We start from the raw sequence: 27,665 nt of genomic DNA on the forward strand, positions 1-27,665 counted from the left end.
TAATACATGTTGCTAAAATTATTATTGGGTACTGTATATCTGCTACAGTATTAGAAATTTTAAAATTATGCTAGCTGCCTATTGCTTACTTACAGATATGTAACTGGTTTTTGTATATTGATTTTATACACAGTAAATTTGCTAAACTCTTATTGATTAAAATAATTTTTATGGAAATCCTTTTTAATAGAGAATCATAGCAATTGCAAATTATATTTTTCTTCACATAATGTCTAATTGCTATACCACTTTTTTTTCCTTTTCTTTGATAGAAGGGAATAACAGTGGGCATCTTTATCTAAGAGGAATATTTTAAGTATGAAATTTCCCTTGGATTTGAGTTTTGTCTTGTTGTACATGCACATAAAAACATTATTAAAGTTTTCAATTGTGTTGTTTTATCTGAATTTTGTATATTTTAATGTTATTTTTGGACGGGTCTGCTTGAAATATTGATTGCTAAAAGAAATATGAATATTTTCTACTAGAGACGTAGATTCAATATTGCCAATGTTTTTGCTTTATCCATTGTAAGAGTGCACATTATTTTGTGCACAGAAGTTTAAAATTGTTATAGTCTGTTAGAGAACTGAAAATTTTACCATGACATAACAGCCCTCTTTCTTTTTGCCTTAAAATTCATTTTATTTGATACAAGTATATCCCAAACAGGTTTCTTTAGATTAGCATTTTCCTGGTATATTTTTTCTTTTCCTTTCCTAGCCCTCATTCTTCAGCTATGTTCTTATTAAACAAAATAACTAACTAAAAATAACAACAACAACAGTAACATAACAAAAAAGCTGAGCTGAAAATCTTTTATGTTTATAAATGGAAAAATTTAGCAGACATACTTATTTAATTCCTCTAACTAGGATATAGATTTATGATTTCCTTCAGAGAAGGTCCTCTTGTGGCAAACAGCCCTTCCTGCCACACTCTCACCCAAACATCTACAGTCATCTTGAGTTGGGTTGAAGGTGCATTTATTGCTTTCACTTTAAGTGATACTTTCCCTAGATATAAATTGCTAGATTAGCAAATATTTTCCTTCAGCACATTGATGATATCATCCCACTGTTTTTTTTTTTCTTCCATTGTTACTGCCAAGAAATCAATTATCTAATTTTCATTTCTCTTTAGTTGTTTTTAAGCTATTTCCTTTAAGATTTTAAACTTTTTCCTTTTCCTTCTGAAATATCAATGTGATGTATTTAGATATGCTGCTGCTGCTAAGTCACTTTAGTTCGTGTCCGACTCTGTGTGACCCCATAGAAGGCAGCCCACCAGGCTCCCGTGTCCCTGGGATTCTCCAGGCAAGAACACTGGAGTGGGCTGCCATTTCCTTCTCCAATGCATGAAAGTGAAAAGTGAAAGTGAAGTCACTCAGTTGTGTCTGACTCCTAGCGACCCCATGGACTGCAGCCTACCAGGCTCCTCTGTCCATGGGCTTTTCCAGGCAAGAGTATTTAGATATAGAAATGTTTAAAATGCTTCTTGATTAGGATTTCTGAATCTATGAGTTTGGGTCTTTCATCAATTCTGTCCACAACATATTTTGAATATTTTACTATCCTCATTTTTGCTCACCTCTTTTTCTCACTCTATCTTTCATGCCTCTTAATCTCTCTATTTTATTTTCTCTTTGACATTCTTCTATATTCCTGAGTCATATTATAGACCTCTTTTTAAATTGACTACTTTTCTCTCTATTGCTGGAACGATGCATTACATTTTAAATGTAATTATCTATTCAATTATAGAAATTCAGTTTGTTTTCAAACATACATCATTGTTTTCAGTCGACTGATCTTCACTCGTATTGTCAGTCTTAAACGTACTTGTTTAACATCGTGTTCTCATAATACCAAAATACTAAGTTTTTGTAGGGCTTGTTCTACAGTCTTCTGTTTCTGCTGTGGTTCTCACTCATGGACTTGCTCTATATTCATTGTAATTGCTTTGATGAGTTGATATTTCTTGGAACTTTAATAGCTTAAAGCCTGCTTTGAAAACAGCCTCTTTTATAGACAAACTGATTAGTTATGCCAGGAGACCAGAGGATTTCCAAGATGAGACAGATTTACACTAAATTCTGAATTTGTCAGGTGGTGTGAATTGAATTCAGGCTTCAAGTTCACATGAGGGAGAGCTTTTAATCACAAATTCTCAGGAAGGATTTTTTTCTACCTCTGTTTAAAATCCTAGTTGTGCGAGTAACAATTTTCTTGCAGTTCTTTGAGATGACGGCTTCTTTATTCATGCCGTCCCTGAGATTATGTGGCTTCTTGCAGTCCCAGGTTTATGTGGTGAGTCTATTACTAGACTTTCCACTTTCGCTTCATTTCCTGTTTTCCCATTCCTCATGCATCATGAAAAATCTAAGCTCAGTAACTGGCAGATAACTTCAAGGTGAAAGACAGCTTTACTGCTCTGTCTACCTCTCTGGGTACCTGCTTTCACTAGGAGCATGTTCTTTGAGCATTCCTTGATTTCTTTTCCATTCACTGACTTATTTAAACATATTTTAAAAATAATACAGAATCTTTGTTTTCATTGGAAACTCAGGACTCTCCAACTTGCTTTGGGACGTTTTTACATTTTAGATCCTATCAACAGCAGATGTAGGTTTTTATATGGCAGAGGAAAACAGGTGGCTTCAGGATTGCTTCAGAATCACTGTAATTCTACTAAAAACTAATCAAGTTTGAAGGGCTTATTATCAGAAATGCAGTGATATCTGGAAACCACCATGGCTCCTTTTAGTCTAAACCGGCTTTTTTAAAGCTAGAAAATGAGAAAAAGGGCACTATAAAGAAGTGGACCCAGATGGACACTTACAGAGAAGCTTAAAATTTCAAACAGTCTATTTAGAACTAACTTTTACCAGTAACGGAGTCTTTTACATTAAAATTCAGAATATTTTTGATAACCACATAATATATAGAGATATATTATTTTAAGAAATGCATGCAAATACATAATAGAGAGAGCATATAGCACCCTGCCCACCCTCTCCAATCTCAGCCCCTTCTTCAAGTTAACCACAGTTTAAAAGTTTGCTGTGTAAATGTCCAGAACTTCTATATCTATTCTTCATAGTCATATCTATACATATACACAGAAAGAAATACAGAGTTTGTTCTGCTTTTAAAAAATATATAGGTGGTGTCTGAACATATTTTAAAATTCTACTCTCTTGCTAAATGCCCAGATATATAATTCTGCATTAAATCACTTAATGGAGACTTTGCTTCACTCCCTCCAAACTTCCACTTTTTCTTAGAGAAGCCTGATCTCATTCTGACTTTCAACTTGTGACCTATAGTTTTCTTTCTGGAAACAGAAATTTCTCTGTTTTTGGTGCTCCAAAACTTCCCAGCTTTGGAACTTACTATAGATTTTTCCTTTCTTATTGTTGAGTCCTTCAATCTGTAACTAATGTCCTTCAATTGTGAAAATTTTTCCTATCATATTTCTTTGATAATTTGCTTCCCTTGGTTTTCTTTTTGGTTTCCGTCTTACAAGGGGGTCCTATGCTCTGGGTGCTTTGTTTTCTCCCTCTGTTTTTCTACAAAATCAGTTACCTCCCTTCTATTTGCCTTCTACCTTCCAATTGTATATTGATCTTCTAAACACCATTATCTCCTCCTTTGTATTCTTCGATTTTTTTTCACTATCATTTTATGAGAAACCACTTAAAATATCATTTCTAGGAATCTGTCCCACAGAAATATACAAGCCTCCTTAAGAATATTATACATAGTTTACATAAATATGTATGTAAAACCATATCTTATGGCTTCTGCTGTTTTGTATTTTACATGATTATTGTATGTATGTACATACATGTGTATGATTATTGCTACTACAGAAGAAAGTTGTTGACTTTTACTATTTAAATTGCATCCAGTGTCTGTCTGTCTGGATGCAAAAAATAATATTTTTTATGTAAGTTTTCATCTGTCCTCTGATCAACAGATAATTTAATATTCAAAATGTATAGGTCTTATTTCTTTCCTTGGGTCTCACTATAACTCGCTAAGATGCAACGTGATTGGGAGCAGAAAGGAGTGGGCTCAGGAAGACAAAGGAAGCAGGAGACTGATTTCTGGCCTGGTCCCTTCACTCCCTGTAAGTGGACCCTCTGGGCCTCTTTTTACATCTGCTAAGTGAAGGTGCCAGCTCAGCTTATTTCAAAACCCCTCGCACTTCTTGCTGTCTATGTAATTTTCTAAAATTTTCTACCTTAGGATCACCAGAGTTAGCAATAGCTCTGTTATCTCACCTTTGAATGATTATAAATTCAACTTGTCCACAGTCCATCAACACATTTTTCCATGAATAATGAGAACAGCAGAGCATGACACCAGAGTCTGAACACAAGATGTTGTCAGGTTGGTAGAAAAATCCTCTATTAAGTCAGGGCAGATAAATCAGATAAATCAATCAGGGAAAATGCTGTTCCTGGACACGGCAAGCAAGCCTTCAAGGTCATGTAATCAATTTTTCAATTAATGTGCTTCTCTGTCCTTTTAATTGTGTATAAATTAATAGCAGCTGAGAGTGAATAAAGAAAAGAACACAGAAGGAAGAAGAATGGAACAAACAACAAAATAGAGCAGAAATCACATTTATCTGATGTCTGCACAACAGAGAAGGGAAACGTGATCTGAAATCAAAGGGAGCTGGATTTTTCAAGTAGTGGGCATTATACCTGGGTATAATCAGGGTAGATACAGCTGTGTAGCAGGACACAGCAAGATGCGCTCATTTTAGAACATGTTTGCTGATGTCATAGTGGAAGTATGTGTATAATAACATTTACACATGTTTTTAAAAAGTCAATGGATTAACCAATTTAAGAGCTAGGTAATACACACGGTACAAAACCCAAAGTGAGTAAGAGGTTATTTAGGGGCACTCATACCCTCATTGTATTATAATACAATTTCACTGATAATAGGTCAGTAAGTTCTAACACAGGCTTCTTTAGATTAGAGATATGTACCCAAACAATGAGTAAGTCTGCTTCTGCTTACATATATTAATACATGCAATGTATGTAGAGAAAATATTTTAAATATATATAACATATTTAAATAAATAAATAAATATATGTATAAGTATGCATCATGGATGGATGGACAAATGGACTGCTTTAAAATCCACTGCCCTCCAGTTTCAAGAGATAAAAAAATATTAAAAAGAAAACGCATTTTCTATTTTACTCCTTGACATGTGAGTACTATAATTCCTAGATTAGAAATCTCTATGATAAAATAGTTCTCCATAAACAATTCCTAAGTTTTTCAACTAAATTAGCTCTAATCCTTAGAGAGAATGTTCCTGAAAGCCAGAATCCTGGTAACACAATGATAGAAGGCCGTTGAGGACCATCCCAAGTGTCTTTATTCTTCATCTTGGGCTCTTATAAAATCTCACATAATAGCTTTTACCCATGTTAGTTTGCCAATAGTATTTAAATACGCAGGAATAGTAAGTATGTAAATGATCATGATAAAACTCTGGCCAACACACTTTGTATATTTAGGTACAAAGCTTTAAAAAAAAGAAGTGATTATTTCTGAAAGTTGCAGCTGAGCCACAGTCCTGGGGATTGTGTCAGCATGGAGAGGAGACTGGCAGGCCAGACGGAAAGCTTTGCTGGCTTTGCGCCCTTGCTGGGAGGCACCTTCACCTATGGACGCATCTACAGGGTTAACCCGTTGAAATAACAGCAGAGAAGTGGCTGTCAAGAGCCAATCTTATTAATCTATTAGGAATATCTAATATTAGAGCTGCTTTTAACAGAAGGGTATTCTGAGCTCTTACATATGAAATGGGCATTAAAAATAAATTTCTTCAGAATTAAATTCAGCAGAATTGAGCATAATTTTCAGCCCCGAAACAGTAAACATTTATTTCTTCTTCTAAAAATAAGCATTTAAAAGGTTTTGACTAAAAATCTTGCTGAAGCATTTGAGCAGACTTCAATTTGGTAGAGAAGTTGATGGGCGAGAACAGGGAAAAGCTGGCGCCACCCAGGCAAGGATGCCTTTTGTTCCTGTGCGACCTAACCTTCATGAAACTGTCTGTCATTCACCTCACTACAAACATCTCTGTGTCACAGCAAGTGCTGGGTCAGGAGAGGACATGGTGTCCAGGGAACCTGCAAACAGGTTAGAAAACTCCCAGGTGGCCCATTCCTTTTCAAATGCCTCTGAGCGGCTGGCACTGCACAGCACAGTGCCTGAGCTCCCTGCCTGTGAAGTGGCTGTCATTTAAGTCACAGTGGAGGCACCTCCCCAAACCACTCTCCCTGGAGGTATAGGAGCTGTTCTTCCAATGACGGTGAGAGGAACTGTGCTGCTGCTGCTGCTGCTAGGTCGCTTCAGTCGTGTCTGACTCTGTGCGACCCCAGAGAAGGCAGCCCACCAGGCTCCGCCATCCCTGGGATTCTCCAGGCAAGAACACTGGAGTGGGTTGCCATTTCCTTCTCCAATGCATGGGAGTGAAAAGTGAAAGTGAAGTCGCTCAGTCGTGTCCGACTCCTAGCGACCCCATGGACTGCAGCCTACCAGGCTCCTCCATCCATGGGATTTTCCAGGCAAGAGTACTGAAGTGGTGTGCCATTGCCTTCTCCAGGAACTGTGCTAGCCTTCTATTAAAGGAAATGTCAGTTTCCTTAGAGTTGCTTCAAAATTCCAGTTCCCTATAGGGTTAGTCTTATGTTTCTTGCATGTATCACTCTCTTTAGCTAAAGTGCAGTCTTTCAAGATGTTCTTCCTATTTTCAATTCTCCAAGATGGTGGTTAAATCTCTATAGATCATGGGTCTTCAAAGTGGGGGAAGAGTTGGTGGTAGCTGAGACCCACTAGGCTTCCCTTACATTCCACAGGTCTCTGCTGTGAAGGGGCTGCTCTAGGTTTCTCCATGGACTAATGGCTACTGCCCATTTGGGATGATTGATTGATGGCTGCTGCTTTAGTCCATGGTCTGGACCAACTGACCTGGGGGAACTGCTTTGTCTTGTTCTTAAGCTTCTACCGGCCACTCCCACCACCACCATTTCCCATCACTGGGGCATTCAGAGACATCCCAGTCCTTCCAAGGCACACATGATATAGGAGCCAGGAGCTTTGCCCAGAATCTTCCAGATGCTGGCCCAGAGAGAGGAAATCATAGAGGTACATACACATCTCACCTCCTGCTCTATCCTCACTGCCCTTTCCTTCCCTACAATTCCTAGGGTTGAAAAAGGCAGGCCCTCCTCTCCCTGTGTCATATCCTGAGTCCTGGGGTGGGTGGTTAGTAAGGCTCTAGCCCTTCAGGCCTGGAATTAAAAGAAACTAAAGGAATTTGGAGAAATTCCTTTCTCTCTTGAAATCTCTCTTTTCCAAGATTTCTGGCCTGTTAATTAGGGTCTTCTTCCTTGCTGGCATCTGGTCCTATCATTTCACAGCAAATAGATGGGGAAGCAATGGAAAGTGAGAGACTTTACTTTTGGGGGCTCCAAAATCACTGCAGATGGTGACTGCAGCCATGAAATTAAAAGATGCTTGCTCATTGGAAGAAAAGCTATGACCAATCTAGACAGCATATTAAAAAGCAGAGACATTACTTTGCTGACAGAGGTCCATCTAGTCAAAGCTCTGGTTTTCTAGTAGTCATGTATGGATGTAAGAGTTGAACTATAAAGAAAGCTGAGCACAGAAGAATTGCTACTTTTGAACTGTGGTATTGGAGAAGACTCTTGAGAGTTCCCTGGACTGCAAGGAAATACAACCAGTTCATCCTAAAGGAGATCAGTCCTGAATATTCATTGGAAGGACTGATGTTGAAGCTGAAACTCCAATATTTTGGCCACCTCATGTGAAGACCTGACTCAATAGAAAAGACTCTGATGCTAGGAAAGATTGAAGGTGGGAGGAGAAGGGGATGACAGAGGATGAGATGATTGGATGGCATCACCAACTTGATGGACATGAGTTTGAGTAAACTCTGGGAGTTGGTGATGGACAGGGAAGACTGGCATCCTGCAGTCAATGGGGTCTCAAAGAGTCAGACATGACTGAGTGACTGAACAGAACAGAACTGAACTGAATTGATGTTGCACTCTCATTAAGATATCCTTCTTCTGCTGAATATTGATTCATCAGATGAAAACATAACCCTGCCAACCACTTCCCTGGAAGTCATTTATTTAGTAATCTCATGATAAACTAGCCTGGATCCTAGGTCACATGTGCTCACTCATCTCTTCTCAAGTGTGTCTTCCCTTGATTTCTGACATCCCTCGTTACTATTCCAGATTTCTGGGTTCCTTCAAGTCTGGGCTTTGAGAAGAGGGTTAGACAAGCTGTCTACTGTTCCTTGCCTCCAGCTCATCCCACTCTTGTTTCACTTTGCTCCCACCTTTCCTGTGATCCCTCACTCAAACCCAGGGCACCAATAACCTGGTCACTAAACTCAAGTGACACCTGGTCACTGAAGTAGCATCTACTCAGTTCTGTAAACACTATGGGTGCCTCCCTTCCTAGGGAGGCCTTTTATTTCTCTTGGTTTCCTTCCCAACTTACAGGGTGTACCTTTTTGTCCCTTTCAGGCTTTTTCTCCTCTACCAAACTTCTTAAAATGAAGAGTTGTCTGGAACCAAAGTCCTAGGGTATTTTCTCTTTTCCCTCTCTATGCCAAGGATCTTATCCATCCTATTCTTCAGTTCAATCTAGATTCACAATTCTCAAACATTTGCACATGTAGGTTATCTGAAGAAGTGAAAACTTCAAGTCACTTAATCTTTTCTGCTTGAATGCCTTCTTCTCTCATCACCCTCATAATAGCCTCATACAATATGCTGATGATAAAATAAATTGTAAATGAACAGGGTTGTAGTCAGAAAACAAGATGTACTGGGGTGTCAATTTGGAGTGAAAGACATGGGTAGGCACGTGACTCGGACAAACCACTTTTAACTCCTGGGCTGCAGAGTTTAGAGGCCATAGGTGTGACTTACTTTTAGTTTTAATAAAAGATTGAATGAGAATTGTGCCAAGTGACATTTCATTTTCAAAGTCTGAGCTACTTCTTACTGGCTTGGAAGAAAAGGGTAACATTGGAGTGAAATGTTTACTACAAAAAATAAAATTTCATCTGAAAGCTGTTATTTACCCCAGTAGTTTTCTATTTTATTTCATTTATTGTTACTTAAAATTGTTAGTAGAGACAAAAATGGCCTCTTTAAAATGAACAAGGCCAGTGTTGGCTTAGTATTCACTATGGGGTAGTATTAGCAGTGGGGGGGATATCGTTATAGCTGAGGCAGTTTTCCAGTGGAAGACATTGCTAAGTGGGTTAGAAAAATGTTGTCAATGCTTGGATTAGTTTTGAGGGGACTTTACTGTCGCTCTCCAATTTTTTTATATGTGCAGAGCCTGAGAGTTCACAGGTCAGAAAGCAGCATTGACTCCGGTGGAGGAAACATAGAAAAAAAGGTTTTAAAAGGTAATATATAAATATATATAAAGAAGGCTGAGTGCTTTCAAACTGAGTGCTTCAGAGTCCTTTAGAGAGCAAGGAGACCAAATCAGTCAATTCTAAAGGAAATCAACCCTGAATATTCATCAGAAGGACTGATGCTGAAGCTGAAGCTCCAATACTTTGGCCACCTGATGTGAAGAGCTGACTCATTAGAAAAGAGCCTGATGCTGAGAAAGACTGAAGGCAGGAGGAGAAGGGGATGACAGAGGATGAGATGGTTGGATGGCATCACCGACTCAATAGATATGAGTTTGAGCAAGCTCTGGGAGATGGTGAAGGACAGGGAAGCCTGGTGTGCTTCAGTCGAGTTGCAAAGGGTTGGACACGACTGAGCAACTGAACACCAACAACAATATCAATATTACATTTTAGTAGAAAGTTTAGTTTACAAAAGATGAGTAAGAATGTTTGCAAAAGGAACTCTGCATAATTCTGACAAAAACTTATGCCATAAACAGTTAAGATTTGTGTCAGTGGTATGCTGGTCAATATTAATAGGCCTTTCTCCTGGGGGAAAATAGCCTGATTTGTAGCATTTGTTGATTTGGTGTAAATATACCCCCTGTAGCCTATTTCAGGTGTCTAACATGATGCTCCTGAACTGCGAGTTAGGAAGAGGTGTGTGGTAGGGGTCCTTTGCGGTGACGCTACAGCCACCATAGATGTCACTTGACTCCAGGGCACATACGACAATGAAATGTCTTACCCAATTAGCAATGGTGACTTTGGGATATTTATTTGTTTTTTTCTCCTTTTCCTTTTTTTCTCTTTTTTATAAATTGAAGTACAACAATGTGTTAGTTTACAATATTATGTTAGGTGTACAGCAAAGTGATTTATATATATGTATATGTATATTCTTTTTCAGAATCTTTTCCTTTATAGATCCCTTTGTTTTTAGTATGATTTGTTTAACTCTAAATTTATATAATTTACTTTTTCCCTGGTGGCTCAGAGGCTAAAGTGTGTGGGAAACCCGGGTTTGATCCCTGGGTTGGGAAGATCCCCTGGAGAAGGAAATGGCAACCCACTCCAGTATTCTTGCCTGGAGAACCCCACGGATGGAGGAACCTGGTAGGCTACAGTCCACGGGGTCACAAAGAGTCAGACATGACTAAGCGACTTCACTTTTTCTTTTCACTTTTTAATAGTGTTTGTGTTTAACAACCAGCTCACAGAATCCCTGGAAAATTTTTAAATGAGTTCCTGTGAGCTAGTATAACCAACTCTAGCTCACCTCTAGTTTTTCCTCAGAAAAAAAGGAAAATCAATATTAATATTTGCTTAAGCAATATTGCTTAAGCAGTTCATCCTAAAGGAGATCAGTTCTGAGTGTTCATTGTGAGGACTGATGTTGAAGCTGAAACTTCAATACTTCGGCCACCTGATGCAAAGAGCTGACTCATTTGAAAAGACCCTGATGCTGGGAAAGATTGAGGGCAGGAGGAGAAGGGGACGACAGATGGTTGGATGGCATCACCGACTCAATGGACATGGGTTTGGGTGGACTCCAAGAGTTGATGATGGACAGGGAGGCCTGGTGTGCTGTGGTTCATGGGGTTGCAGAGTTGGACATGACTGAGAGACTGAACTGAACTGAAGCAATATTTAATTGCATTCAAGTTATGAGAGGTGGAACTTTGCTTTAGATTTTTTTTTTAACTTGCTAATTTTACAGAACCCTATATTATATGTTAATAGACCAATAAAATACAGGAATTAAAATCATGGTTTGCTAGATCAGTAGGTGATAGTTTTCTGCATACATATATTAACTGAGTGTGAGGTATGTATCTCCTCTCAGGGGAAAAAAAAAACAGAAAAAAGATATTTGTTTTTTGAATGATGTGTTTTATGAACTGAACTGTGTCCTCTCAAAATTCATATATTGAGGCCTCCGACACACTGACTGTATTTAGAAATGGAGCCACTGAGGAAGTGAAGTGAAGTGAAGTGAAGTGAAGTGAAGTTGCTCAGTTGAGTCCAACTCTTTGTGACCCAATGGACTGTAGCCCACCAGGCTCCTCGGTCCATGGAATTTTCAGGCAAGAATACTGGAGTGGGTTGCCATTTCCTGTACCAGGGGATCTTCCCGACCCAGGAATCGAACGCGGGTCTCCTGCATTGCAGGCAGACGCTTTACCGTCTGAACCACAGGGGAAGCCACGAAGGTTAAATGAAGTCATAAGGACAGGGCCCTAACCTGACAGAACCGCTGTTCTTATAAAAACAGGAAGATGTACAGAGTTTCTCTCTCTCTCGAGTGCAGGTCAAAGGCTGGGTAAGGACACAGCAAGAAGCCACCGCCTACAAGGAGACGAGAGACCAAGAGGCCTCACAGAAGCCATCCCTACTGGTACCTTGATCTTGGACTTCAGACTGCAGAATGCTGAGAAAATCATTTTCTCTTGTTTAGGCCACCCTGTTGGAAATATTTTGTGAGGACAGCTTAAGCTAAGTAATACAACATTAAATTATGAAATTATGTGCAACTCCACAGCAGTTGCATGATCCTTGCACTGCAGGCTTTTTCATGATGTCATGAGGAGTTCCTTCCCATCTGCTCCTCTGCTGGATAAACTCTGACTTCATCCTGTAGGTCAGGGATTACCAGCTCTGGGAAATTTTCCTAGCTTTCCCCAGGAAGAGTCAGCCCTTCCTCCGCTATAAACAGCTCTATTATAATGATGATAATAAGAGGTTGGTCCCAACACAAATCCTTTGTAGAAAGGTAGATTATACATTAGAAATCCAGATTCAGCATGTTACCATTCTGGGCTGTCCATATTTAGCCACTAGCAGCATGGAGCTGTTTATGATTAAATTTAAATAAAATTAAACATTCAATTCCTCAGTTACACTAATCACATTTTAAACATTAATTAACACCTGCGGCTACTGCACTGAACTCTGAGGCATGGAACATTTCCATCATTGCAGACAGTTCTATTGGACAGGGTTGCACTAGACTGTAAGCAATTTGTGGTGGGGCCACTGGGGGTGTGTGTGCTAAGGCTGCAATCTTATTACATCATTTTATTTCCCAGCACGTAGCCCAGTGCCTGCTAGGCAGTAGCATTCAATAAATAATTGAATTAAAAGAAAAAAAATTGATGCTATTTACATAGTTGTAGCCCCTTAAGCATTCATGGTTCCTAGAGACCAGAGAAATGAACACACATATAAACATTTATTTTTATTACTGACAAGTAAATGAAAACTAAGCAATTTCATTTTCCCTGGGATGAGAACACCCGTATGCAGCATTAAGATATAATTATAGAATTTCTCTCTCAGGTGTTCATATAGCAATCTATAGCTGTTAACTCAGAAGCCCAGTATTGATTCTAATTTCTTTTTTCTAGGTCATCTATGCTCCATTGTTCTATAACTGACCCTATGGACTCATTAAATCTTTCAGCACGATATTTATGCAAACCTATTTAATGAGTCCTCCAACACCTTGAATTCTCTGGATCTCATTATTTTAGTGCAAACTTCTGAGTTTAATTAACTGTATTCTTCATGGACTAAAGGAGACCATAAAAAGTCACACAGTTGGTACACAAGTTTCAGACAATCTCTTTGATGCCGCATTTAAAGATCCTCAAAAAGACACGGAATAACCCTTGGGAATCTCTTTGGGTATTTAGATATTCTACCTCTCAGAAACTTTTCTTTCTTGCTTAAGTCTTTCATTATTTAGACCAAAGCAGTTCTCCTCACTCTAACTCCAGAGCAAAAGGAAAACAGGGCCCCCCATCCTATGCTCTGGAGAAACCCCTTTCTGTGTTTTAACTCAGACATAAACATTAGACTGACCAAAAAGTTCATTTGGGAACTTTCTGGACAACCCAAACAATCTGAAAGGAGATACTGCTCTTCCAAGATGTTGCTTTGGATTTCCTAGTAATCTCAGGGTAAATACTAGGACTGAGTAGAAATATTATTTGAATGAAAAACTGAAAGCTGTAAAAATAATTCTTTAACAAATACAAATAGACCACAGAGCAGAGCCATGTGTGGACCCCAACTCCCTTCTCATAATCCAGGATGTGACTTTCCAAGTGGGAGAAGTAGGTAAGTTAATAAGGATGCTCTTCTAGAGCTGGGCAAAGAGGAGGATTTAAGAGGAGACAGTGTGAAGAGATGAGATGAAAGGTATTCTCAAGGGAAGCAAGCCCCCTCAGTCTCTGGTTGGTCTCAGCATCGACACACACAAGCTGGGTGTCTGTGAGTGGAGGCGCGAGGAGGAGGAGGAAAGACAAGATTGGGAGGAGGTAAGGATGTCTGACCTCAAACAGTGCTTTAAGGAGTGGGGTGGAGGGCGTTCACCAAGCATGGATCCTTTGAACGTACTCATGCAGGCCCCACCATGTCTGATTCCCTCCCACAATCCCCCCCTACCATTCCCACTGGATGCATCAGACACAGAAAACAGCTACCCATACCTCAAGCACAGGTTTCCTGGAGATGAGGCCTGTTTTCACTGGGCTGGAAGTTTTCTAACATCTAATCTTGGGAGAGGTTCTTCTCCAAGACATTTGTTAATAACAAGTGATTTTGAGAAACTTAATGTCCTGCCAATTCCTCTTGCTGTTGTGACCAATTTGGGGACTGAACCCCTGGCAACATTTGGTGGTGATTTGTAGATGCTGGGGTGTGCCACCAGCAAACAAGCTTTGTTCCATGTGACTGGTGTCTGGCCCTTCTAAACACCCAGAGACCTGCTTCCTGCAGCAGAGAGGCTGGGAGTCTCTCCATTTTACAGATGAGTATACTGAGGCACAGATGGTGTGCCCTTATTGCTTGCCTGTCCACGAGATGTTAGAAAGTGATATCACACCCCGACATCTAGATCACAAAATCATAGTTTCTGATATTCACTGCGGAGGCTGAAAGATTCAAAACATGGAGTCTCCAAGGCTTGACACTTCTTGTATGACTTTAATAAAGTAATTAAACTTTCCAAACTTTACTCAACTGTATAATGGCAAGAATAAGATGACACATGTGATACACTTTGAAGGTGTCGGCAACATAGTAAGTGCTCAGTAAATGCTGGTTGTTCTTGTTTTTATTATTTAAGTGTCAGGAAAAAATGTTAATGTGCTTCTATGGCCTTGAATTGCTCTTTTTTTTTTTTTAAGAGTGTGTAAGAACTGTGGTTTTTGTGTTCCCTATTAAAATAGGCATAAAGCAGACACTTAATGCAAATTGATGGTTTTCCAAAGCTTTATCATTGTCATTTTCAGAAATTAATTTTATTTACTTATTTTTGTTTTTATTATTATTGTTATTATTTAAATAGATCATTTTATAATTCTACCTAAAAGTTAACACATACATACAATGAGAAAACATCCTTTTTTGTTTTTAATCTTGCCCTATTTAGTGATTTATATTTATTAAAAAATAGTTAACTGAGTTAAAAAAATAATTAGTTGATAACAAGAAATATATTTTTTATTCCTGAAGGTTTGCATTCACAAATGAAAAGATGTGAAATTTCAAGTGTTTATATGATGAATATTTTTGGGATCAATTTCATAGCAAAAAAACCTCATTCCTTTCCAGCAAATGTGTGATAGTTTTAGGTACTATTACTTTTCATTATTCATTTTGTTTTTAACTTTATCAATGGAGATACATTTAAGGTGAAGAAGGGACATTTAGGGAAATATTGAACTTGGTCCTGAGAGACTTAGGTACGTTGATAAGTCCAAGGAAAAAGGGGTCTGGGGCTCTCAAGGAAGAGAAAAGGACAAACTTTTTTTCTACATTCACTCACCTTAGTCACATAGACATTTTTTTTTTCTTTAAGCCAAGAGCTAATGATTACACAACAAAACAACTCATCTTGCTCTCGAGGGTATGTTTTTCCTTAAACTCTGTACCAATGTATTCTGCTTGAGGACATGTTTCTCCTTAAGCAAGTGAAGTTGCTCAGTAGTGTCCTACTCTTCGCGACCCCATGGACTGTAGCCTACCAGGCTCCTCCGTCCATGGGATTTTCCAGGCAAGAGTATTGGAGTGGGTTGCCATTTCCCTCTCCAGGGGATCTTCCCAACCCAGGGATCGAACCTGGGTCTCCCACATTGTAGGCAGAGCTTTTACCATCTGAGCCACCAGGGAAGTCCTTCTTAAGAACCTTTTGACTAATCTTGTCATCTTAAAATGTAAATTGTAGGAGTAGATCTAGTAAGACCTTTACAAACTTGAGACATTCTTTTGATTTATTGTTAATAACTAATAGAAAAAGTATAGAACTCCCTTGCTAAGACCAGTGACAGGGTACTCTCCGTCCCCCTCTGACATCTGTGTTGGAAGCTTCCTCTGTCCTCTTTCACTAATAAAACTTCTGCCACACAAAAGCTCTGAGAGGTCAAGCCCGGTCCCTGATCCTGAAGTTAAATCTTCTTTGGAGACCATGAATCCGATACCCTTCACTGTAAGCTATCAGTACAAAATATACTTTCCATATACTGCTGTAAAAGAAGAAAATTTTGCTCTTTTGCAAATAGAAAAAGTGTAATTGTTTTAAATTTTAGCAATGAGATCTATTTTTCCATGGAAAGTGTGAAACTGGCTTATTTTTATGTTGCCTTTTTATATGTGGGAAGCTAAAGGGGTCAAACTAACGATGTGATTAGATAATTTTTTAATGTCCAGGTATTGTGGGAACCTCTTTCTCTTTTGAAAATAATTACTGTTGCTAAGCAGGAAGCTCACTCACATTCTGAAGGGAGATCAAATTGCGAACCAGCCATTACAAGTCTGATGGAGCACAGTGACAAAAATGTAACCTTTAAGTCTCTATTGCATTTGTTTTGAAAGACAAAACCCAAGTCATTTGTCTGTGATTCACTGTCATTCTGAGAGAATTCAGTACTCTACCTGGGGTATTAAATGTTTCACAATAACTCAAAAATACCAGGACCAGCAAGTGCAACAAAAAAGCAATCCAATGCTTATAATAAATGACTTTAAAGGCAGCCTAAACATTGATAACCCAATGAGGAAGACATCTTCAAGGTCTCCCTGACACCTTCCTGGGGAAATCTACTCACCCCTCCTACACCCCATCTTCCAATGCAAGCTTTATTACAAGGTCACTACAGGGACAAGATCATCACTGCTGGGAGGACATGGACAGAATTCATGGCCACGCTGTGGTTTGACTCTCAAATAACATTCTCTGCCCCTCTAGTGTCACAGTCAATCAGTTCAGTTGCTCAGTCATGTCCGACTCTTTGCGACCCCATGGACTGCAGCATGCCAGGCTTCCCTGTCCATCACCAACTCCCAGAGTTTACTCAAACTCATGTCCATTGAGTCGGTGATGCCATCCAATCATCTCATCCCCTGTCATCCCCTTTTCCTCCTGCCTTCAGTCTTTCCCAGCATCAGGATCTTTTCAAATGAGTCAGCTGTTTACATCAGGTGGCTGAAATATTGGAGTTTCAGCTTCAACATCAGTCCTTCAAATGAATATTCAGGACTGATTTCCTTTAGGATGGACTGGTTGGATCTCCTTGCAGTCCAAGGGACTCTCAAGAGTCTTCTCCAACACCACAGTTCAAAATTATCAAGTCTTTGGTGCTCAGCTTTCTTCACAGTCCAACTCTCACATCCATACATGACCACTGGAAAAACCATAGCTTTGACTAGACGAACCTTTGTTGGCAAAGTAATGTCTCTGATTTTTAATATGCTGTCTAGGTTGGTCATAGCTTTTTTTCCAAGGAGCAAGCGTCTTTTAATTTCATGGCTGCAGTCATCATCTGCAGTGATTTTGGAGCCCCCAAAAATAAAGTCTGCCACTGTTTCTCCATCTATTTGCCATTGAAGTGATGGGACCGGATGCTATGATCTTTGTTTTCTGAAAGTTGAGCTTTAAGCCAACTTTTTTACTATCTTCTTTCACTTGCATCAAGAGGCTCTTTAGTTCTTCTTCACTTTCTGCCATAAGGGTGGTTTCATCTGCACATCTGAGGTTATTGATATTTACACAGTCACAGTCAATAGTACAAAATAAAAAGATATCAAAGGGTCAGACTCTTGATTCGGCCAAAAAATTAAAACACAATAAAACATCATGAAGGCAGCGTAAAGCCTTTCCTTCCAGGTGCTTCAGCCAGAAGCATTAGATCCCTGCTATTCAAATGTGGTCCCTGGAGATGCAGCAGCCAGGATACCAATGGGAGTGAGTTAGAAATACAGATCTCAGATCCCATCCAGACCTCCTGAATCAGAATCTGCATTTTTTTTAAGGACCTCCAGGTAATTCATGATGCTCTGAGCTACAGCATCACTGTATGTGGCAATTGATGTAGAGGATGACAAAAAACTTATACCTCTTTCTCAGTAAAATAGCTGTTTCTCATTTATTCCTCAACATGTTTCTAAACTGCACTGCTTCACAGATCAACAAGTACTTGAAGACAAAACCATTATAAATCTCACTACAAATCTATTTTCAATGCATCAGAATAGAAGTTTGCTTTCTCTGTAATCATAACAAAGCCTCTTTTATCCCTGAAATGCACACCGATTGCAATGGCTTAGTTCATTTTCTTATTAGCAAATAGATATCATTATGTATTTCCTCTAGCAAGTTAAAAACCTCTTTAATTTTCAAGCTTCAATTTGTTCCACCTAGAAGTCCCTGGCCCAAGCTCCCTATTGGTGAGATAGTTACAAGAGTTCTTGGTTCTAAAGAATCAGTAAATCCTGAGATATCCCCTTAAGTCAAAGTACCATGCAGGAATACAACGACTTTTACTGGAGTTTTAAAAGGAGAGGTGTGATGAATTGAGTGGAGTGAATCAAGAAGATTTCCTGAGAGTTAATTTAACCCCATTGGATTTTAAGGTCATAAGATTGGAAACCAGTTCTTTGAGAAGGAGGAATTTAAAACATGTTTCAAAAGTGGAAATAATAGTGTGAGCGAGGAAAGATTAAGGACAAAGGGGAAGCCAGTATTGCAAAGAGAAAAACAAAAAGATGACAGAAGACAGCAATATGGAAGAAGGGAATTTACGACAGAAGAAGAGAGAACAGTGAGGAAGCAGTAAACACCCAAGGAAGACAGGCGAAGATGAGAGACACATCACCCACCCGACCACAACAGGAAAATGGTGAGAGTGTAGAGTGCGGAGCAGAGGTGCAGGGCCACGCACAGTGCCTGTAACCCGGTCGGCCACACGCCATCCTTCTCTTAAAAGTGCCCCCTCCCATCGTGTCCTACCTGGCCGGAAGGACACCGGTCTCACTGGTCATCACTTGAGAGCTTGAGGGTTGGGGGGAGTAAAGTTGGGGGAAACAGAGGGATCCTCATGGCAAGTTTCCGACAAGAATGAGGAGGAACCGTCCCCCTGTGTGGAAAAAAAGCGAGGCTGTCATTTTTACGACACTGAAACTGATTTCCGAGTCATCTGCTGTTTCAAATTCTCTGTCTGGGAGCTCTGTTAGAGTGCCTTCTAGAATGGAGATTTAAAAGCTCCAGTGCCTTTATGCTTCAACACTTCTGTCACAGATGCAATGGAATTGGCAATGGAATTTTCTTTGGTTCTTCCCTCCCTTTGTAGGGATTATATATTCACAACTACTGCTTTTGAGAAACTCTCCATGAAAGTCCACTACTGTCAAGAAACCTAAGAAAAGACTGCACTGAGTCACAGACAGTAGTTGAACAATACAGTCCAGTGAGTCTTTGCTTAACAGCTATACTTTTAGGGACTATACTTTCCTCTGGAAAAGACAGAACTATTTTTTAACATATGAAATTAGTTTCGTTATCTGTCAGCATAAGCAATTGAAAATTAAATTGAATTAAAAAAATATGCATTGAGCACCAGCTGTGAACCAGGCATTGTTCCTAGATGCCTAGAACTCAAGAGCATCAGTGAGTCAAAGCCCTGCCATCATGGAGCTTACTTTCTAATGGAGAGAAACCCATACTGAGTAATACACTAAGAAAGAAGTCGGTGAACTAAAGAGAGGTAATAAATGCTATAAAACCCAGAAAGTGTAGCAGAATAAAGGAGAGAGGTGATGCCAGGGATGGGAGGATGGACAAGGAGTGTAAACTTAAAGTGGTCACGGAAGGCCTCTTTGAAAAGACAGATTTGAGCCAAGACTTGAAAGGCAGGAGACAGTTGCCCAAGCAGACATGTGAGAAATGAATATTCTTGGCAGAAAGAATCTGTGCAGTAGTCCAAGGTGGAATTGGCCTGGCTTGTTGGGGCCCAGCGAGGAGCCCAGGATGGCCTGAGCAGAGAGGAGGTCAGTGAGGAGAGGCAGGGCTGCAGCTAAGTGGGGTCAGATCATGTCACACCTTGTCAATTCTGATTCTGAGATACAAAGGGAGCCGTGCAAGGATCTTGAAGAGTGGTCTGGTTTATGTTCCCAGAGGCTGACTCTGGCTGCTGTGCTGGGAACTGTCTGTGACTGGGCACGCATGGAAGCAGGAAGACCCCTTAGGAGGTTATTAAGAAATCCTGGTGAAAGATGGCGGTGACTGTACCGGATGATTGATCTGCAGTTGATAGCTTGATGGTTATAAACATGTCCTAACTGCTTTTATAATATTTTTCAAGACCTAGGGTTATTTTCATGTCATCAAAAACAGAGACTCCATAAAAATTTAAGACTTGAAACAGCTTATTCTGTATTTCCCCAACCTAGTGAAATCCTTTTCAACCAAAGCTAGAAGACAACATATTTATTTTTTAGTCACCAAATATATTACGTGCTATGCCTACTATCTTAGATATGATTTTTCCATTTATTAGCATAATTAGCTAGGTCAAAATCTGTTTTGATGACCAAATGATTAGGCACACTAAGCTTCCCCCTAAGTGCATCAAGTTGTATATGTGTGTGAGAAATGGCCATAAAGAGTACATAGTGGAAAATCCATCCAAACTATCAGAAACATGATAAACTGTTTAACTATTCTAGAGTCAGAAAAAGTTAAAACCAATTCTATTGATAAAACTCTTTGAAATATAAAATATTATTCGTCTTGGTTTCAATTACAAAATCAAAGATTTGTCAAATTCAAAGATTATTCTCAGCAAATGAGTATAGTAAATGCAGGAGCTTGTGTCAATTGCTTTTTGTTGACAGGAAATGTATAAGCAGGACTCTAAGTGGTAGGTAGATTTGTTATATTAATTTGGCCTTAATATGTGGAAAATAGAGAGAGTGACTCTTGTTCTGAGAAATTGCTTTCCTATCTGAATGGAAACTTTCTTCAGCATGTGCCCTTTTGCACTAGCCTTTTCTCTAGTTTCCACATACCACTTCATCAAAAATTTCAAAGCACTAACACATTTCCTTTTGGAACTTCTACAAGTAAATATTTGTCTTGGATTGAGTTTGGCCATTCTTACCCTGAAAATGTTGAAGGTCGTAGAAAGATCAGATATTGGTGTCCTGAGATCTATTAAATTTTACATTTAATAGTCTGTTTGATTATTTTTACTATGCTAGTTATATCAGAGCAGGGCTTTAAAAACAAACTGGAGCATGACAGAGGATGAGATAGCTGGATAGCATCACTGACTCGATGGACGTGAGTCTGAGTGAACTCCGGGAGTTGGTGATGGACAGGGAGGCCTGGTGTGCTGCAATTCATGGGGTCGCAGAGTCAGACACGACTGAGCGACTAAACTGAACTGAACTGAACTGGAGCTAAATTAGGAACAAAACATCTAATGACCATTGGCAAAACTCATATTAATCATGCACAGTGATAGGCACACAGTGTAGAAAGAAAAGTAAATCCAAAAGGTTCTGTGGGCCATCCATGGTTTTGGACTTCTGGTTTATGGCAGGTGGGTAGATGAAAGTCAGTGGAGTTGAAGTCCATCTTCTTTATTGATAGCATCTTTATTGATGCTAAACTCAGTGCCTGTTGGGAAGACTCAACTCCACCAATATAAATGTTATCTGTTATAGCAGGTGTTGAGTGTTGTCTTTGGATCCACTTTCCTCCATCCATTACACCCATCACCACACTCCCACACATTTTCTCATCCTTAGGAAAGGAAAATAAGGACAAAGGAAGGGAAAAGAAAGTTAATAGGGTGGAGGAAAAGGGGAGTAATCAATGGTGCCCAGGAGAATCTCAGTTCCAAATCTGTTTAAATCTCAAACTCAGTTGTCTTGTAGGGGGCAACAGATAACAGAGATGCATGCAGCAGCCTGGGGAATGCCCTGCAGGTCTGAGGAGCAGCTTCCTTTCAGTTCTAGAAATGTGTTTCCATGTTGGATCCCTGTAATCATATAATCCAATCTTTAAAGAAAGAAAAATTGAATAAGAAAAGTGCTGATTTAAAAATAATAGTGAGATGGTTTCATCCTGGCTTCAATCTGGCTAGGCTGGACATATGCCAGGGTTTCCTTTCTGTATGTTCCCAGTTAGAGTGGGTTGGAGGGCTGATTAGAAAGGCAGCAGCCACATAACAACACACATGCCTTGCAGCTGATCTGTTGACTTGTCCTGGGGTGAAGCAGCAACTGGGCCTGTAACCACTTTCTCTCCTGCTTGGGTCTTGCTTTAGTTGTTCTGACTCCTAGGCCAGCTAGGTGTGTGTGTGTGCATGTGTGTATTCAACCCTGTGACAGAATTTCAGCTTCTTCAGGTTATCCTGGTGGCCAAGCCCCACTGTGGTCTTCTCTTTCAGACTTCCTGCCAGCCAGGGTCCAGCATTAGACTGAGAGACGGCCTTGTGGAGACTGCACAGCCAGCCCCAAATTACATGAGCCAATCCCCTGTAACACATACACATAACCTCCTACTGGCTCTGCTTCTCTATTTGAACCCCAACTGGTACAGATGCTCACATGATGTCCAAACTGACATTAACCCCGATGCATTTTAGAAACACTATGTGGAAAATTTCTATTTCTGGTAATGGTTAGGTTATTTGGACCATTATTTTCATTGAAAAACAACTAGAAAAGCTGAATTTGATATTAAAACCATATTCTTTAAAGAAACTAAGAATCACAAAAATTTAAGGAATGATCAGGCCTAAACTCCAAGGAATGTCAAAACCTACACAGGTAATTTGCAGGGAAGTTGCTTTTTTCCTAAGAGGCTTTTGCTAATGTTGGAAATTTTGAATTTATCTTTTGACAGCCTTCTAGGATAAGGACAAAATTCAAAGAAAGCCTGTGGCTTGAAGGAATGAGGAATCTCACAGGAAACCTTTCCTACAATAAGCCAGACACACAAATCATAGATTTGAAAATAAAATAAATAGAATTTCTAGAATTAAATGAAATACAAAAGCTATAATTAACAGAGTGGATGAGTGAAATAGCAGTATAAACAAAGAATTAGGGAATTAGAAAAAGGACAAGAGATAAAATTGTCCACAGCACAAAGGATGGAAAATACTAGAAAGAGTTAAAAAAAGGAGAAAGAATAAGAAGGTCCATTCTATCTTATATGTAAATTATGTGATGGAAGGAATTTTTTAGAATACATATCAGAAATCATTTTACTGACATGATAGCTGAGATTTCACAGGACTAGTGAAATCTAACCATCCAGTCACCTCAAATGCTTATATAGATACATTAAAGGAATGTGCATAAAACATAAAGAAAATGACATAAAACATAAAAAAATATCTAAATGCATGCAAAGGAGGAAAAATACAGGTTATCACCAAAAGAATTACACTAAGATTTATAGTTAACTTCTCAGTAACAGGAGCAACTGGATGAATCTTATTTTCAATGTGCTAAAAGAAAATAACTGCCAACTTAAAATTTTATACCCAGTGAAAATTTTATACCCAGTGAAAGCTGCAGAATGAATGTCAAATGAAGACATTTACACACAGAAATGAAAACAAACAAACAAACAAACAAAAAAATCCAAGGAGTTTACCATGAGTAGACTCTATGAAAGGAATTTCTAAAGGATGTAGCAGATAATGATCCCAAATGGATGATCTGAGACACAAGTATCCAGCTAAGAAGTTTGTGAATATAAAGATAAATCTAAATGAATGCTGCCTATATAACACAAAATAATAATGTCTTGTGGGTGTAGAAATCTATATAATTAAATTTCAAAAATAAATCAAGAGGAGACAAATGGAGTTTAAAAAACTGTTTTAATGTTTGAATATTGCCCAAAGGATGTAAAGCATCCCTAAGCTTTACTTTAAAGAAAATAATGAATAGCTATATATATTTTTAAAAGGCAATTCTTCACATTGATAAAAATTAAAAGGAAATTTCTTCCAACCAGAAAAATAAAAAAACCAAACCAACGGACGGATCATCCAGTACTTGACAAAAAGTAAAACTGGTAAACAGCCAGTTTGCACTCTTTGGTCTGGCTTTTATGAGAGGGCCCAATGAATTCTGGCAGAGAGAATGCACATTTTTTCAGAGGATCAGAGAAGGCACAAATGAATCATGGAATATAGGAGCATCTACTTTAAATCCCTAAATTGGTCTTTCCCTGAACACTGGGAAGGCAGACTGAAATAACTGCGTGTAGGGTTCTACCTCAGGGCCCAGTGGTGGGTCTGACAAGACTAACTTCACACAGAGGGATGAGTTACTCACCCTGTTACAAAGATTTCAGAGGAGAAATGAGGAAAATCAGTCTATATTCCCCTGGTGAAGAGAGGGGGAGGGGGAAACAACAGTAGCTACATGATGAAATGTTCTTTGGGTAGAAATTAAAATGCCCTAAAGCTTCCTGGAATTCTCTCTTGCTGATGAGCTCAATTAAAACAGAAAACCTGTGTTCTAAGAAGCATCAAAGACAAATTAAGTGTCAGAGAAAAAGTAAATTACATATTTATCGACTTTTATGAGGTTATGGAGATGGTTCATTAAAAAGTCCCCTGAAAAGATGATTCTTCTCATAATGATAGCCCATAGCTGCAAAATGATCAATAGATATTGGAAGAACCACAGCAGATTCAGGGCAATTCCTGATTAATGATGCTTCAACGTGTTAAACTAAATCTCTTTGAAGTGTTCAAGAAAAAAGCAGATATCTTTTTCAGAATGAATCGATTCTGAGTCACACGCAACCACAAAAGGTGTTATTTCCTTGCACTGGCAGTTGGGTCCTTGAGTTGTTTCTAACACTGTTTGTACACATGAGCTCTTTCCTGCTGACTTTGGCAAACCCAAGTATGGACATCCCAAGGAAAGCAATTATGTCACTAAGTTGAAAGACTGGTTAGGGTTTATTGCATTCATCTTAAGAATTCTGAAGGTATAGATTTAAAAAAAAGAACACTTTGAATGAATCTAAAAACAGCAGACATTCAAAGACTGAATCAAATACCTGGCTGCAAATAAACATGCAGTTGAGCATATCTCCAGAATTTAGAACTCTATTGACAAGGAGCTGAGTATTCTTTCTTAAGAACTTAATAGATTTCCGTAGGATTTACGTACAGGAATGTACAATATAATGTTATGCCCAATTGAGGGCCAAAATGTTTCTATTGTATAAGTTGCCTTTAGGGATCATTTACTTCCAGTTTCCTCAACTCTCTCAAAAATTACACACAAAAGAAACAGACTTACTGAATCTCCTTTCAAATGTGAAAAATGGATTCTACACATAAGCTTTCACACTGGGTGGGGGCGGAGGAAGCTTGCTAAATTTGGTCCCTTACCAAATACATATCAGCAGGATGAAAGTTCTTGCCCATGAGTGGAAATGAAATGGATTTTTAACCCGGTTTTGACTGAGGCACCTTATTCTGTTCTGTTGTGCAACGGTAAAAATGTTTGGAACTTGAGTTGATCCTTCAAGATCGTAAGTACATGGTTGAATAAAAGGCTATATTTTCAATTAATCTACATCTGTTAACTAGCTCTAAATCTAGCCAGAATTCCTTGCCTCTGAAGAATGGTTGTTTTTGAGCAACTGGATTTTCAAATTTCTTTGGTTAAAAAAAATTTTAAACTTATTAGTTCACTTTTAAAGGAAATGTTTGGTTACCAAACACTTGGAAAATCACACAGATCGTGATTGTGGTTCAGGAAAACTGCAAATAGTGACACTTGGAGAAAAACAGGAATGGAAAAAGGGCATCTTCCTTGTTTAAGTGGAGGTTAAGAACAGAAAGTACGTGATCACAATCATTAGAAGAAGTGGATGAAGAGGAAGAAAATGATTGTGATCAACAGTCGGCAAAGGCCACTAATGAATGGGGAGAAATACGATGCCGTGTAGTGCATGATTTGCTGTAAGTGAAAGATTAGCCTTTCCTGCTTTCTAATTAAAAATTGTTTATCCCACCTGAAAAAAAACACTTGAAGGAGGAACTTTATTCTCTTCGGCAACTTCTGGCAAAGTTTGTCATCTTTCCTCTTCATAAAATTCAGTTCAGTTCAGTTCAGTCGCTCAGTCGTGTCCGACTCTTTGAGACCCCATGGACTGCAGCAAGCCAGACTTCCCTGGCCATCACCAGCTCCTGGAGCTTGCTCAAACTCACATCCACCGAGTTGGATTCATAAAATTGCAGCTATCTTACTATTACCTACTACATTGTCCATTCAATTTCCTTGTCCAACATTGAGTGATGAAAGTTTATAAATTTCTACATGTCATAAAATCACCCTGTCTTCTCATCTGTCTGACTGAATGGAACTCACTCAATTAACCTTTCTCTTAGATACTGTTGGTCACTGTCATTTCCTTGAGTTGCCCCTCTTTCTATTTTGTTTCTGCTTTTGTTAGTTTCCCTCCTATCTGTGTCAGGTTTTAAAGGGCATTCCAACACTGGATGTGAACAGGGATTATTTCAAAGCCAGTGCTCTTCTATTTTTGGTCCACATCCAGTAGTTACACGAGCAAGGAGGACTGCTCTTCTGGCCTGGCCTTTCACTTGCTCAGTTAGCCATCCTAGGTTTTGGTCCTCCATTTGACAGGCACTTGATCTTATTGTTTTATTCCACTGATAATTAGTGCTTCTTCTGGTCATGGTCATTTCCCTTTATTAGTCATTGTGTCCTACAATATTAAAAATCATGGTTTCTTATTACAGTGTGGTTCCAAAGCACATGTCATGCTTTCAAAGCACAAAATTTTTAGGCCCTGAAGAACACTTCTCAATAAATGCTTTAGTTGGACATAGAACCAATGATCTTCGAGGGCAACCTTCAAATCCAGACACAATAGGATGGTCATTAAGAGCAACCTCATGAGTGAAAAACAAAGAGAAACCATTATGGTACCTATTTGCAATAAAAAATAAAGACAACTGAATGACTAAAAATTCGTAAACACTTCAGATCTCTTTCTAAGGGGCCAAGAAAGAAATGGAAACTTGTTGTACATGTGGTAGGGCACATACAGTTAATTACCTACCCAACTGGTGTCTCTCCTCTTAACAAGAAAACATCAGTTTTGTTTAGGACCCTGGTGAGTGTGGAACTGAGGAGAAAGTGAACTTCCTCTCCCCTTCTGGGTAAGTCCTAATTATTTTAAGCCTATCATGAAAATTACACTCTCCTGCTTGTAATTAGTTTAGGAATGGGCATATGACACAATTCTAACCAATGAGGGGAGGCCTACTGAGGAGATTTAGGAAGTTTTCCTCAAACCTATAATCAGTTACAAGATGAAGACTATTTGCCTTTGAATAGTTTTATGTAAGGCTGTAATGCATGGAGCTATGGCAGCTATCTTGTAACTGTGGGTTTGCAGCCTGGGGATGAAAAGCAATAATATAAAATAAAACAGGTAAAATTCTGAAAATACTCTGATTCTTGATGAGGTTATTCAACCACTAAATTAACTATTCTTGAACTTTCATCACCTTTGAGCTTCCAGTAATATGATTTACTAAACATTATTGCATAATCCAGTTTTAACTGGGTTTTCTGTAAAGTTGTATGCACACTGACTGATGTATTATCCAACAGTTATTTGGTCTAATGTTTGGTTATATTAATGAAGACATTTACTACTGAAGTTGATTTTAATCATGGTGAACCAGAGCAGTAACATAAAACCTTTGTAAGGTTATTTATACTGAGATTTATGTAACTTAAACACATTTGTGATTGCATTTTATTTATGAGTAAAGTGGGCCTCTGAGGTGGTACTAGTAGTAAAG

General features: G+C 38.9%; 1 protein-coding gene across 5 annotated transcripts in view; it reads right to left on the reverse strand.

The window, feature by feature from the left end:
- Positions 1-27,665, reverse strand: part of PLCB1 (phospholipase C beta 1) — an 849,858-nt gene that overhangs the window by 72,633 nt on the left and 749,560 nt on the right. The window contains exons 32-33 of one of the 5 annotated variants that reach the window (XM_044928314.2): positions 18,791-18,917; positions 17,486-17,531 (exon numbers count right to left, since the gene is read on the reverse strand). The exons of 1 other annotated variant lie outside the window; for it this stretch is intronic. In XM_044928314.2, coding sequence (XP_044784249.1) covers positions 18,822-18,917 — 96 coding nt within the window. In that variant the 3' untranslated portion in view covers positions 17,486-17,531; positions 18,791-18,821. Of the gene's footprint in view, positions 1-17,485; positions 17,532-18,790; positions 18,918-19,367; positions 21,587-23,883; positions 26,558-27,665 lie in introns of those variants that run through there. 3 more of the 5 variants (XM_025264705.3, XM_044928313.2, XM_044928316.2) reach the window with 3 other exon arrangements.

This window comes from Bubalus bubalis, chromosome 14 (assembly GCF_019923935.1).
Source record: "Bubalus bubalis isolate 160015118507 breed Murrah chromosome 14, NDDB_SH_1, whole genome shotgun sequence".
NCBI lineage: Eukaryota > Metazoa > Chordata > Mammalia > Artiodactyla > Bovidae > Bubalus > Bubalus bubalis.